Genomic DNA, 13,329 nt, shown 5'->3' on the forward strand with positions numbered 1-13,329 from the left:
GTGTGTATGTGTATGTGTATGTGTTGATGGAGGCTCTGCGAAATATCTCTGAATCTATGCATCAGCCATGACACTTGATGGTTCACTGGAAGGTGGGAATTGGACTCAAATGATAAGGCTCTTTCTTTGTTAGATTCTGCCGTAGCTGAAAATGACTCAAGTGGGTACTACACCGCACTAGTAATTGGTTGCACATCAGAAAACGAATCAAGCGGGTTAGCACGCTGCACTAGTAATTGCCTGCCCAATTAGTATATTAATCACTGAAATTTGATCAAACAACTTGCTTTTGATCAGATTTGAGAAACACTGTCTTATCCTTATTGATGCACATTTCCCCCCTGTTTGTTTGGAAAACCAAAGAGAGGTTGTTTTAGTGCTTCATTGCATTGATCAAAAGGAAAAGAGAACTGCATCAAAGTCAAATTTCAGTTAGTCGTCTATGTGTAGTGGTGCTGGCTGTCGAATAGAGAATTGTGAAAAAGGGTAGTCATTCGAAATGGCAGTAATTTTCGACATTTCCTCTACATGGTCATGGCATTGTAGCCTGTAGCTTCAGCAGAACGCTTGTGACAGATTTACTCAATTGTTACCTGTTTATTTACTTACACTGTAAAATGCTCAAACATTTCAACCCATCTTCTTTGCAGTTTCCTGCACTTCGAGAGTTTGTCGGCACAGGAAAACCCGTATGGGGAACCTGTGCTGGGCTCATCTTCCTTGCTAACAAGGCAGTAGGTATGTGGAATTCTGGACCACCGACCAGTAACTTCTTAGGACTTTATCTCTATAAGATTAATTGATGGGACATCATGACTGATAAGCAATATAACTTGCAGGGCAGAAAACAGGAGGCCAGGAGCTTGTTGGTGGACTAGATTGTACTGTCCACCGTAACTTTTTTGGTAGCCAGGTAAATTTGAGGTCCATGTTGTTTATTTGATGGCTAAATTAGTTGGTAATATCATTTGATCTTCGAAAGTTCATCAGATAAATGGGGAAGAATGTGAACACCATGTCTGATTGCCGACTACATTTCTCTTGCAGCTTCAAAGCTTCGAAACAGAACTTTCAGTGCCAATGCTTGCAGAGAAGGAAGGAGGGAGTCATACATGCCGTGGCGTATTTATACGAGCACCTGCTATCCTAGAAGTAGGCCAGGATGTTGAAGTATTAGCCGATTGCCCTGTTCCTGCTGGCAGACCCAGCATTACAATAACATCTGGCGAGGGTTTGGAGGTTTGCTTTTTTTTTGCTCTCTTGAGTTTGACCATAATATCCATCTTCTGCTGCCAGTTATCATATTCTGCCCATATTTGAAAAGATTAGAGTTGTAGGGTCCAATGTAGATGGACTCAATAGGATTTGTCGGTCTAATCAAATAAGCACAGAACTGATGGGCAAATCAAATCTTGCAGGACCAAGTGTACTCCAAAGATCGTGTGATTGTTGCAGTTCGGCAAGGGAACATCCTTGCCACCGCATTCCACCCAGAGCTAACATCAGACTCTAGATGGTAAGCGTTCTACGTCCATGCGACTTTATGTTATTTACTTCACCACTCAGTGGCCAAGCTTTTAACACTGAAGACACATTGCTTGCGCTCTGCTCCTCGCCAGGCATCGCCTCTTCTTGGACATGGACAAAGAATCTCAAGCAAAGGCCTTGGCTGCGCTATCGCTATCTGCATCCTCAAACGATGCAGATGTTGGGTCGAAGAATAAGGCTCCTGATCTACCCATTTTCGAGTAGAGCTAGGAAACCCGAAATTTGATTATCCGGTTGGTGACAGGAAAGGATTCTGGGCATTTGTTATGCCCAGTCCAAAGAATATTTTTGGCGTCAAAGCTGTGCCAATCAAAATAATGGCCATTGTGCTCCAAACACTATGATATTGCTATGACAAGGAGGCTGACCAGTTGGATTGGATCTGTGTGTCAGTAGTACTTTTTTCGAAAAGGGGTGCTTTATTACTTAAAAGATTTAAGCATTACACCCGGCCTCTGCATAACTGAGATGCACACAACCAACGTCACTGTAGTACTACGTGTCTCGTGAATGCCTGAATGGTGATGTATATTTGTCATGGTTTTCATGTCAGCTTGATGAAAAAATTCTTCTAGTGTGATGGTAGATAATGCCGTTTTGGTTCATATTTACTGCTGAGTATCTTTGATATTACTCCCTATGTAAAGTAATATAAGACCTTTTAGATCACGAGTACTATGCATTTGTCGCATTGGTGAAGACAACTGGAGAAAGCATTCTTCTCTTGTGTCATTATCTTGTCGGCGAAGGTTGTGATTGACATTGCGATGAATTGTAGTAATCTCTTTATCTTGCCCCGTATCTGTATAGCTATTTTCATTTGTTTGTTTCGTGCCCATGTTTCTAGAACAAATTATAAAATAAATTCAGAACCACAAAATTCGACAACGACCGAAGTAGAGCTCCAAAAAAGTGCACGATGGCTGAAAGAGAACTTTGATTTTTTTTGTACATTTTTTTGTGGTGATTTTTTTACATTATAAATATACTTTTCTTACAACGATCATTATAGATATAGTACTTTTTAAAAGTTGAACATTGTAAATATAATTTTTTTGCGAGGTAACATTATAAATATATACTTCGAAATATGAATCAGCAGTAGGACTGGGAGGGCGAACAAACCGTCACGATTAACCCAGTAAAGAAACGCAAATTTGCCGTAAAGTGCACGAAGAGTCGAAGGGCCAGTTCTTTTGCTAGCTTTTTTGGACTTTCAGAATAAGCTGCCCCCTATCTAACTTATTCTAGAAGCCCAACCAAAATTTTCTTTTTAAAAGCCTACTAGTCAAGTCTTAACTACTAGGCTTCTAAAAAAATAAGTTTGGTTCAGCTTCTAGAATAAGCTAGGTAGAGGACAGCTTATTGCAGCTTATTCTGGAAACCATCAAAAGAACTGGCCCGAAGACACTTGGCAAAGGCGAGATATGCGGATCCATCTGTAGTTACGACAAGTCGTAAGGACCGCAACGCAAAAGGGAGAGGTCTCCTCCTTCCCCACGGCCAAGTCCAAGGCTCCAAATACAAAATGGGCTCCAGGCCTTCCCCCAAACCCTAAACCTCGCAAAACCCTCCGCCCTCCCCACTCCCCCCGCTCCCTCGCCGTACACCACCACCGAAGCGGAGCGCGGAGAGACCCACCCCACGGCGATGTCGACGGCGGCGGCTACGGTGTTCCGCGGGTGCCGGGCCCTCATGTCCCCGGCGGCGGCGGCGGCGGCAAAGGGGGGCAAGAAGACCGCATCGGCGGCGGCGGCGGCGAAGGGGGGCAAGAAGCCCGCGTCGGCGGCCGCGAAGCCCAAGGCGGACAAGAAGCCGGTGGATCCGAACAATCTCCGCGGGATCATGCGGCCGGTGCCGGTCTCGGACGCCCTGCGCAAGTTCGGCGGCGCCGCTCACATCTCCCGCTCCGGCGTCCTCAAGATCGTCTGGGACTACATCAAGGCCAAGGACCTCCAGGTAGTGCCCGTGGACGGAGCCTTAGCTCTTCGTTGATCCTATTTGTGCGGCCTCAACTGTATTGCGCTGTGTTCGTCGGGCGGTGGGGATTTTTAAAGAAGCGAACATCATTTTGGTCGATTTGGTTATAGATTGTCTCGACTTACCAGCCAGTAGCGATTGTATTGCCTGGTTTGATGTTGGGATTGGGGTTTTTTTGGGGGGAGGGGGGGATTTACTGCTGTATTGTTGTCTTTTGGATATAACAGTAATTGGCACATTAAGTTTGACAAAAGTTTCATCCAAGTGAGTCTAAATATGTGTTCTGTTCGACCCTGATAATTTGTGGGTTGTGCTTAAGATAAAGCACCTTTCATTTGTTTGTGTTGCAAGATTATTGTAGGGGGAAACCTCTGTAGTTCATTCCTCATTTCCCTGTCTTAGATAGATACTCCCTCCGTTCCTAATTATAAGTCTTTTTAGATATTTCAATATGGACTATATACGGATGTATATAGACATATTTTAGAGTGTAGATTCATTCATTTTGCGCCGTATGTAGTCCATATTGAAATCTCTTAACAAAGACTTATATTTAGGAACGGAGGGAGTAGTGTATTAATCTCACTGGGTAGAGTGACCTACTAGCATTTTAATTCTGTGCTGAGGTGGTTGCATTTGCGTAGCTCTAATACTAATGAGCAGGCCACTTGCTATTCAAATTTTCATGTTCAGCCTTGGTTCTTTCTGGAGATGTGTTGCTTGGTGTCTATCGAGCACATCATCAACAATACTTGTTAAACATTGGTGTTAGGCCCTAATCTTTCTGTTCACTGTGTTCCTCTGGTGAGGCAAGAATTTCTGTGTGTTTGGCGGAATTTATGTATAATTGAGAGTTGTTTGATGCTTTGATAAAATGTCTGTATTGTTGATTACACCTTTTTAATTCACATGGCTAAACCTATATGATCTAGTTTGCTGTATCAAAATTAGTTAATAGTTTCAATTGAAGTCCACTCTGCATTTGCAAAATTATAAACCATAACGTTGCAATTTGTATTAGATATGTTCTATTGACTGCTTTTAGCCAAGTTATACTGATGTTGCATAATCTATTGGCTAACTAGATAACAAATGCAATTGACCGTTTTACTAGCTTGCCATCTGTCTCCAGGAATTTATGTATTATGTATAATTGGCAGTTGTTTGATAATTGTATGGTTTGTTGATTGCACCTTTTTAATTGCATTGTTGAACCTATATGATTTTTAGTTTTCTTTATGAGAAACAGTTAATGGTTTCCGTCTGAAATCTACTCTGCAGTCTCCACTGGCAACTTGCGAATTCATAAAGATGAAGTTGTAATTTGTATATTAGATATGCTATTTTGAGTGCTTTTACTAGCTAGCTCAATTATTACTGATGTTGCACAATCTATGGACTGATTAGGTAAAAATTGAATCGACTGCTTTACTAGTTTGCCATCTGTGATCCTGTAATACAAACTCCCTCTACATGATTTGCAGAACCCACTGAACAAGAGGGAGATCATCTGCGACGAGAAGCTCAAAACCATCTTTCCTGGGAGGGACACGGTTCATATGATGGAGGTCACCAAGCTCTTGTCCCCTCATTTCGTGAAGACTATCTAAGGCTGTCGAGTGGGGGGCCAACGCTGGTGCTTTCTGCCCAGGGCCAGCGTTGGAATGGAAGGCTTCTTTTGCGATCCCTGTCCAAGTCAAGGTTCCACTAGGTAGTTTAAGTTAATACGGAGTTCAGACTTCAGACTTTGTTCGCCATTTAAGGGTTGGGGGCTCGGTGATGCATGTAAGAAGGATTCCCTGTGTTTTGTGGTTCGTAGCTCCTGCCATCCTGAGAACGTGGTTCGGTGTTTTTAGTCTGTTAATTCCACTTTGCCCTAGTCATGTATATCATGCTGGTCTCTTGTTTGCATTGGATGGTGAATTTGTGATAAGCAGGTTGTGGTCAAATGCCGTGTCATTCCGAAGAGTTCGGCTCGGTTTGCTGCAAGCATCATGGATGGTTACTTGCATGCATATTATACATTCTTTGCGCCTGCATATTATTATGTCTTGGCTGGAGCAATAGGCTGACAACCTCTCATTGTTTTTCCTTCTGCCTGTCACATGATGGTAAATCCCTTTGAGAAGATGTTTGTAGCTCACATTGTGCATGCAATTTCATACACATTGAATTGGCTTGAGTTGTACTCCAATTTGGCAAAAAGGAAAGGAAAACACAATAGTTTAAGCTGCTGCATCCCCCCCCCCCCTCCTTTGAGAATCGGGAGTTCATATAGATAGGTTAACAATACAATCTTGCTGAACCCGCGCCTGAGGCATTCAGACACACTCTGGAACAGTACGAGAAGAGAATACGGCTGCATCTTCTGTACATTATTACTGTATATTGCTATCCCGTGCTATTTGTACTAGTGAAAAGGGCTTGGCAATACACCATTTTGTTCACAATTTTTTGGAATTGGTCAAGCTTCTGTGGCATCAACTGAGGAGATGGTGCACCCATTGCTCTAGGATCGCCGGTGAGCCGTACCAGGGCCTCTCTTCATCATCAGAACCTACAGGAGAATGGTACACGCCGTCGAAGCTTATATTCAGTGCGCCCTCTAGATGCGCTGACACTTCGGGGACGACCCCATCTCCCCAGACTTCGGCGCTGCCGCAAACCTAGTGTGGGATTTAGGGTAGTTTCTGTTAGGAAAATAAATGTGGAATATTCCATAGCATGGCATTGCTTGGGGTGGCACTCACCTGTTTGTAGCCTTGTCCGACGAAACGGGCCCGGAAGGTGGGGCCTGTCGGAGCGGTTTTGTTGTCGGCACTGGCCATGACTGCTTCAGCTACTTCTGATGGGGCGTCCACGGCGACAAGCTCATCTGTGGTAGTAGCCAGGGAGTTTCCAGTTAAAGGAGCACCCTGAATGTACCTGTCAAGAAGGGAGGCTATAAAATTGGCGTTCATTCGTCCATATAGCAGAAATTGTTCCATCAAGAATCCAAAAAAAGAGAAAGTGTGTGTTCTACAGGACTACATTTTCAGGAAGAATGTCATAGTAATTTCAGCCAACCCGGGACGATAGCCTGCACCATTTATGTTCAAGTCTGGCAAGAGCTACATCAACGGTGTTACTACATATTTTCAACGCCCAGAAAATAAGTCGTTAATTATTTGATGCTGTGGCCCTTTGACCTTTGTGTTGCAAAACTTGTACTCCCTCCCTCCCAAAATAAGTGTCGCTGATTTAGTGATCTAAACGCTCTTATATTTCTTTAGAGAGGGACTGCTTTACATCCACAGTGAATGGTTCCAGCACAGGGGCGGATCAATGGGGGTTCCATGGGCCCATGGACCCCCCCCCCCCCCCCCCCTGCGAAAATGCAAAGTATATTTACTATATACACCCTCCGTTCCTAAATATAAGACGTTTTGGCAGTTCAATTCGAACTGCCAAAACGTCTTGTATTTAGAAATGGAGGTAGTAATAGTTAGGCTAATTTGTGTGCACTATCAGTCTTTATATACGTGAGTATTGAGCTTGGCACCCCCTGTCGTTCTATTCTAGATCCACCACTGTCTCAGCAGTCTTGGTTAGAAGATGAAATGTAATGCATAAGCCTCAATTCTATGATATGATTAACATATAATCAATTAATCAGAACCTGAACTGTAACGTAAGGTACCTTCCAGCAATGCATACATATCGTAGTTCTGGTGTGTAAACTGCGGGGGCACAATTCTTCTCGACGTAGTTCAGTAGTCCTCTAGTTTGGTCAATTACGCCAGAAACACCTTTGGGAGGAGGCCTGGGAATTAGAGGAAAAAGAAAAGAAATTCAGATAAAAGAAAAGTATGTTCCGGGTTTCATTTTGACACTTCATTGTTCTCAAAATTCCACCTGCTATCAAGTTAAAAATATTAAAGCTTGCGGGAATAAACATGTACATGACTTTTATGTATCAACTATCAATCCACATGTAAAAATACATAATAGTTGGGAGATTTTTACATGTAAGGGCTTGTTTGGATGGTTACGTATTAAGTTCAATCCCTTTGGTGGATAGAAAATTGAAGTAAATTATTTGCACATCCAAAGGGAACAAGGTAATATTTCTCACCTACCCAAACAAGGCCTAATCATATCCTCTAAACATAAAAGTACTGAAATCCACACACAAGTATGGAGAATATTGTGAAGGTAACAGGTATATCTACATTGTTGTAAGTTGGGACAACATAAACTTGCATGTTCTAGGAGAAAAACAGAAGGGGAATGTAACAATAGGTGCCAAATCTAATTTCCTCCATTTCATAATTCATGTCTGTGATGTAAGAGGCCCATAAATTTCTGCAAGAATTTGTCAAACTAAAGAATACAAGCCACTAAGCTTGCGTTACTCCCAAGTGCTAGTTAGAACAAAAAAAGGGTACCACCGGACTACTTATCCATGTGTTTTAACAGTGATCAGATAGAAAACCGTACAGGTGGGGAGTGCCAAGCGTGAGCAGCAAACTTATGTCAGAAGTCCCGAATTCCTCCATGTACACGCGCGCGAGCCAGCCGCCAGCTGAATGCCCTATCAATGATAGCTTCCCATCTGCAAGCATCAAACAGTCCAGAGTCAGGATGAATGCCCCCATTTTTAGAACATCGATCATTTTATTCCATGGTTTTCTGCACAATTTTTCTGCCTGCAATATCGTGGACAATTGAGAATACAGTCCACAATATTGAACCAGTCAGAGGGCTGAAACTAGCAGCAACAGAATTGGGATTCAAATTGGAAGAAACAATTGAACTTTAGATGGTGAACTGGAAGCAAGAATTTCCTTGTCATGGCAACTGAAACCAAGCACAAGTTGCTCAATGGCACAAAGGCAGTAAAACTGCTAGAGCTTCAATCGCGGGGCACTTGTCAGTGCTAGAAATTACACCATGATTTGGGAGACGGACCTGGAGAGGATAGCTCCCTGGCCTCGGACACCGCTTCCTCCACCCGGTTCAGGTACCTGCAGTGCAGGCAAGGTGTTCGGTGAAACGACCGCCTGAGGTGACAAAATCAACCACGTACGCATTCGGGGAGGGATAGAATGCCCAGGAGGCTAGGGTGGCTGCATTTTACCAGTCGAGGACGGGGCGGGGGCGGAGGGTGCCCCGCCAGTAGCTGGGGTCGGCGAGCCCGGCGGCGTTGCGGAGCCAGTCGGGGCGCGAGACCCGGGCGACGACGGACGGCACGCCGTGGCCGTCCCGCAGCGCCGCGGCCAGCCGCGCGTAGTCGCCCGTGTTGTTCCCGAGCCCCTGCGCGCCACTACGACAGACCGCCGCGCGTCACACACGGACAACCGGAAAGGAAAAAGGAGCCGCGAGGCGACGAGGGGAGAGGGAGGGGCGGTGATTAACTGGGAGGATGACGGCCGGGCGGCGCGGCGAGGTGGAGGAGGCGTCGGAGGGCGCGGCGCGGAGCCGCGCGGGCGGGAGGAGGGAGAGCATGGCGCGCTGCGGTGGACGGTGGGTGGGTGGTGGGTGCCTCGCCGTGGCGCGGCGTGCGCCTCTGGAAGAAAAACTCTATCCGCCGCGGCGGTGTGCGTGCGTGTGACACGAGCGGCTTCACTCGGCAGAGCATAAGGCCAGGCCATTTCAGACGGCGGCCCATTCTGTTGGGCCGTGACCCCTGTGACGCTGTGTATGTTCATATAAATTTGTAAAAGGTGACCTAGCGAACTTGAACGCGAGAAAATGGGTCTTCCCTCTCGTTAGGGTTTCGCTCTTCTCTCGCCGCCACCGGCGACGTTGAGAGTTTTTTCGTCCCTCACCGCCGCTCATCTGGCCGCTCCGCTCGGGCTGACCAAGGGGCAGTCTAGTACTGTTTCCCGACCTTGGCAGGAGGGTTAGACGGGGTTTGGAGGTGTTAGGGTTTCTGGGTTGGAGCGCGGCGTACGATCGGATCCAAGGCCTGCTCTGGAGATGGAGAAGCAAGGCGCCCCGGGCGCATCATGCAGCAAGGGGAAGGGGAAGCTTGAAGATCTCATGGAGGAACTTGCCCTGAAAGAGGATGACCTAGATGATGTAGTTTTCGAGGAGGATGACGTGCCACCAGCGGAGAATCTCAGGTGTATGACCCTGGTTCGTGTCCATATCGATAAAGGGTTTAGCACGTACTGGTTCTTCCGTAATATGCGTTCTGCCTGGGATCTTACAAGGAAGGTTAAGATCAAAACGCTTGAAGAGAACCTGTTCATCATGCAGTTCGAGTGCCTAGGTGATTGGGAAAGAGTGACACAAGGGGGGCCGTGGCACTTTCGGGGTAACCCCGTGATTATTGTGCCTTATGATGGTTATTCCAAGCCCTCATCGATCGAGCTGTTCAAGTTTGAGATCTGGGCGAGAATCCTTGACTTACCGATCGCGTATCATGGAAAAGTGAAAGCACGGGCAGCAAAGATCGGCGAGTTTGTGGAGTCTGAGCCGTCGTCCTTTGATTTTGAAGGCAATTTCTATAGGGTGCGGATCCGCCTGGATGTGCGTAATCAGCTGAAGAAAGCGACCTCTATTGTTCGTGGGGGTCAGCGAGAAATTTTTGCGGTGAAATACGAGCGACTCCTAGATTGGTGCCAGGTCTGCGGCATGATGGGCCATGAATTCAAGGAGCAAGGTGATGGTGTTCACCCTCCCTCCGCCCTGACCTTCAAAAATCTCAGAGCACCCGCAACTACGGCGTGGGGCACTCGCCGCCGCAACAATGGGCGAAGATCTAGGGGAACAGAGGGGGGGGCAGCTCAGGACAGCGATCACAGGATGATGGCAATGGGGAAGATGACACCGAGATGGAGGACAATGAGGCAAGCCGCAAGAGGATGTATGAAGAGGTAGCGACTGTGATCGCTCCCGGGGCAGCTAGTACGAGCCTGGATATTGTGCCGGTTGTAAACAACAATGGTAGTACAGGAGTTCTACCGCTCAGCCCACCTCCAAAGCAAGACCCAAAGCGTTCTAAACTCTCGCTGCAGCCAGAGAAGGTGCCGAATCCAAGCGGAAGGAAGAACTCAGCGGGTCTCAAAATTCTTGATGCAAAAGCGGCGGCCTCCCCGGCGGAGGACCACCGAACACAATGAGTTGTCTCAGCTGGAATTGCCAGGGACTAGGCAACGCCCCGACAGTTCAAGAGCTACGAGAAATCGTTTTAAAGTTTGCCCCTAAAGTTCTTTGTATTGTTGAAACACAGATTGGTCAAGTTAGAGCTAAAAATCTATCAAGTACTTTAGGTTTTGATTCATCTTTTGCTGTTGGTTCCACCGGTAGAAGTGGTGGTTTAGCTTTGTACTGGAATAATGAAATAAAAATTGAGGTGTTGGGCTACTCGCAGTATCATATTAACGCGAAGATCTCTGAGATGGGAGGGGACCCGTGGAGGCTGTCGTGCTTTTACGGAGAGGCACAAACTCATCTCCGCCACAGAACGTGGGACACAATGAAAAATTTGGCTGCCTTACAAAACATGCCATGGATGTGCATTGGGGATTTCAACGAGGTTCTCCGATATGATGAACACGAGGGAATTGGACAGAGAAGTCAAACTCAGATTCAAGGTTTTCGCGATGCGGTAGATGTGTGTGGCCTGATTGATCTTGGCTACCAGGGTTGCAAGTGGACTTTCAAAAAAAAGGTCACTAGCGGATCATATACCAGAGTCAGGCTTGACAGGGCTTTGGGCACGCCCGAGTGGTGTGCTCGCTTTCCACTAGCAGTGGTAGATCATTTAACAGCCGCGACATCTGATCACGCTCCTATAAATCTCACGTTGGCTCCAGTGGATAGAAGGAAGCAGGGAGACAAACTGTTTCGGTATGAATGTATGTGGGACACGCATCCCGAGTTGATCCTACGGTTCAGCATGCATGGGAGGCGAACGGCCCTAATCTAACTGCGGCGGAAGTTCGAGCAAATTTGCAATCCCTGTCCAACAACTTGGGGGAGTGGAGCAGGTCAACTTTTGGGAGTGTCAAGTCAGAGATAAGGAGGCTGAAGAAAGATTTAGAGCGGCTCAAGAGCGATCCAGCTAGGACTGCACCTAGTCATGTTGAGATCAAAACAAATGACCGCCTGATTGAGCTTTATCTTTGGGAAGAAATAATGTGGCGCCAACGTTCGCGAGTGACGTGGTTGTCGGAGGGGGATAGGAACACGCATTTTTCCACCTCCGGGCATCAAACAGAAGGCGCAAGAATCTGATAAAATCTTTGCAGAAGCAAGACGGACAGCTTACGGAAGAGTTAACGGAGATGCAGCAAATGGCACTGGATTTTTATAAAACCCTATAAACTTCGGAAGGGGTGGAGGGGCTTGATGATGTGCTTCAACATGTCCCCTCGAGGGTAACAGAGGCGATGAATGAGACTCTTTTGGCGCCGTACAAGGAGGAAGAAGTTAAGAATGCACTCTTCCAGATGTTCCCGACAAAGGCTCCGGGGCCGGATGGTTTTCCGGCGCACTTCTTTCAGAGGCACTGGGATATATGTGGTGCAGCGGTGACACGAGCTGTTCTGAACATAGTTCGAGGAGAAGAGAGTCCGGAGTGTGTGAATGACACTGTTTCGGTATTAATCCCCAAGGTATCAAAACCAATTCTTCTGTCTCAATTTCGACCTATCAGTTTATGCAATGTTTTCTACAAGATAGCTTCAAAGGTTCTAGCTAATAGACTGAAGGTAATACTCCCTGGTGTTATTTTTGAAGAGCAATCAGCCTTTGTGCCTGGCCGGCTTATTTCTGATAACATAATCTCAGCATATGAGTGTCTGCACTTCATGAAAAGGAACAAATCAAAGAACAATAATTATTATGCTCTCAAGCTCGACATGATGAAGGCGTATGACCGAGTGGAGTGGAACTACTTGGAAGCTATTATGAGGAAACTGGGCTTTGCAGCATCATGGGTCTCTACTGTCATGACCATGGTGAGAACAATTTCTTTTTCAGTAATGTTTAACGGATGCAAATCAGAGGAGTTTTTACCTTCCAGAGGTATTCGTCAGGGAGACCCTATCTCTCCATACCTTTTCTTGTTGGCAGCAGAGGGCCTTTCGTGCCTGTTAAAATCTCATAATGGATCATCCCAACTCAGCGGCATCAAGGTGGCTCCATCGGCTCCGTCGGTGAACCATTTTTTATTCGCGGATGATAGCCTGCTATTTTTCAGGGCTAGTGTTGATGGAGCAGAAGAAGTGTCACACCTTTTGGATACTTACTGTATGGCCTCGGGCCAGAGGATCAACAAGGAAAAATCTTCGATCTTTTTCAGCAAAGGATGCCCACAGATCGTCAGAGATGCGGTAAAGGGAAGCCTCCAGGTTCCTAATGAGTCTTTAAGTGACAGATATCTCGGTATGCCCACGGATGTTGGACATGCAAAAAAGGGCACCTTCAAGCACTTGAGCGACAGGGTATGGGATAAGGTGAAAGGCTGGATGGGCAAGTGCCTGTCTGCAGGGGGTAAGGAGGTGTTGATCAAGTCGGTTGCAAAGGCTATTCCGGTTTACTCCATGTCATGTTTCAAGCTCCCCAAAGGCTTATGTGAACACATAAATTCTATCATCCGCAAGTTCTGGTGGGGCTGCAAGGAAGGGCAACGTAAGCCGGCTTGGGTATCGTGGGAAGTAATGACGCGGTCAAAGTACTTGGGAGGAATGGGTTTCAGAGATCTCGAGCTTTTTAATCTAGCATTGTTAGCTAGACAGGCATGGAGGGTGCTGCATGATCCTTCATCACTGAGTGCTAGGATCCTCAAGGCGTCTTATTTCCCAAATG

The 13,329-nt window shown here is 46.3% G+C and overlaps 3 protein-coding genes across 3 annotated transcripts; 2 read left to right on the plus strand and 1 right to left on the minus strand.

Moving 5' to 3' along the window:
* Positions 1–650: 650 nt before the first annotated feature.
* On the plus strand, positions 651–1,929 carry LOC125515014 (probable pyridoxal 5'-phosphate synthase subunit PDX2; the record flags this gene model as incomplete). Its single annotated transcript, XM_048680423.1, is given in 5 exon segments — positions 651–738; positions 840–913; positions 1,048–1,239; positions 1,419–1,516; positions 1,620–1,929. Coding segments are annotated over 5 exon segments (585 nt in total), but the record flags the coding sequence as incomplete, so codon positions are not given.
* Positions 1,930–3,048: 1,119 nt separating this feature from the next.
* On the plus strand, positions 3,049–5,477 carry LOC125513253 (upstream activation factor subunit spp27-like). Its single transcript, XM_048678321.1, has 2 exons — positions 3,049–3,507; positions 5,013–5,477. The coding sequence occupies exons 1-2, from the start codon at positions 3,199–3,201 to the stop codon at positions 5,136–5,138; spliced, it is 435 nt and encodes a 144-aa protein (XP_048534278.1). The 5' UTR covers positions 3,049–3,198; the 3' UTR covers positions 5,139–5,477.
* Positions 5,478–5,782: 305 nt separating this feature from the next.
* On the minus strand, positions 5,783–9,137 carry LOC125513252. Its single transcript, XM_048678320.1, has 7 exons — positions 8,926–9,137; positions 8,648–8,823; positions 8,479–8,534; positions 8,008–8,122; positions 7,208–7,330; positions 6,279–6,453; positions 5,783–6,194 (listed from the first exon to the last, which is right to left on the minus strand). The coding sequence occupies exons 1-7, from the start codon at positions 9,013–9,015 to the stop codon at positions 6,009–6,011; spliced, it is 921 nt and encodes a 306-aa protein (XP_048534277.1). The 5' UTR covers positions 9,016–9,137; the 3' UTR covers positions 5,783–6,008.
* Positions 9,138–13,329: the final 4,192 nt, after the last annotated feature.

This window comes from Triticum urartu, chromosome 6, assembly GCF_003073215.2.
Source record: "Triticum urartu cultivar G1812 chromosome 6, Tu2.1, whole genome shotgun sequence".
NCBI classification, from domain to species: Eukaryota; Viridiplantae; Streptophyta; class Magnoliopsida; order Poales; family Poaceae; genus Triticum; species Triticum urartu.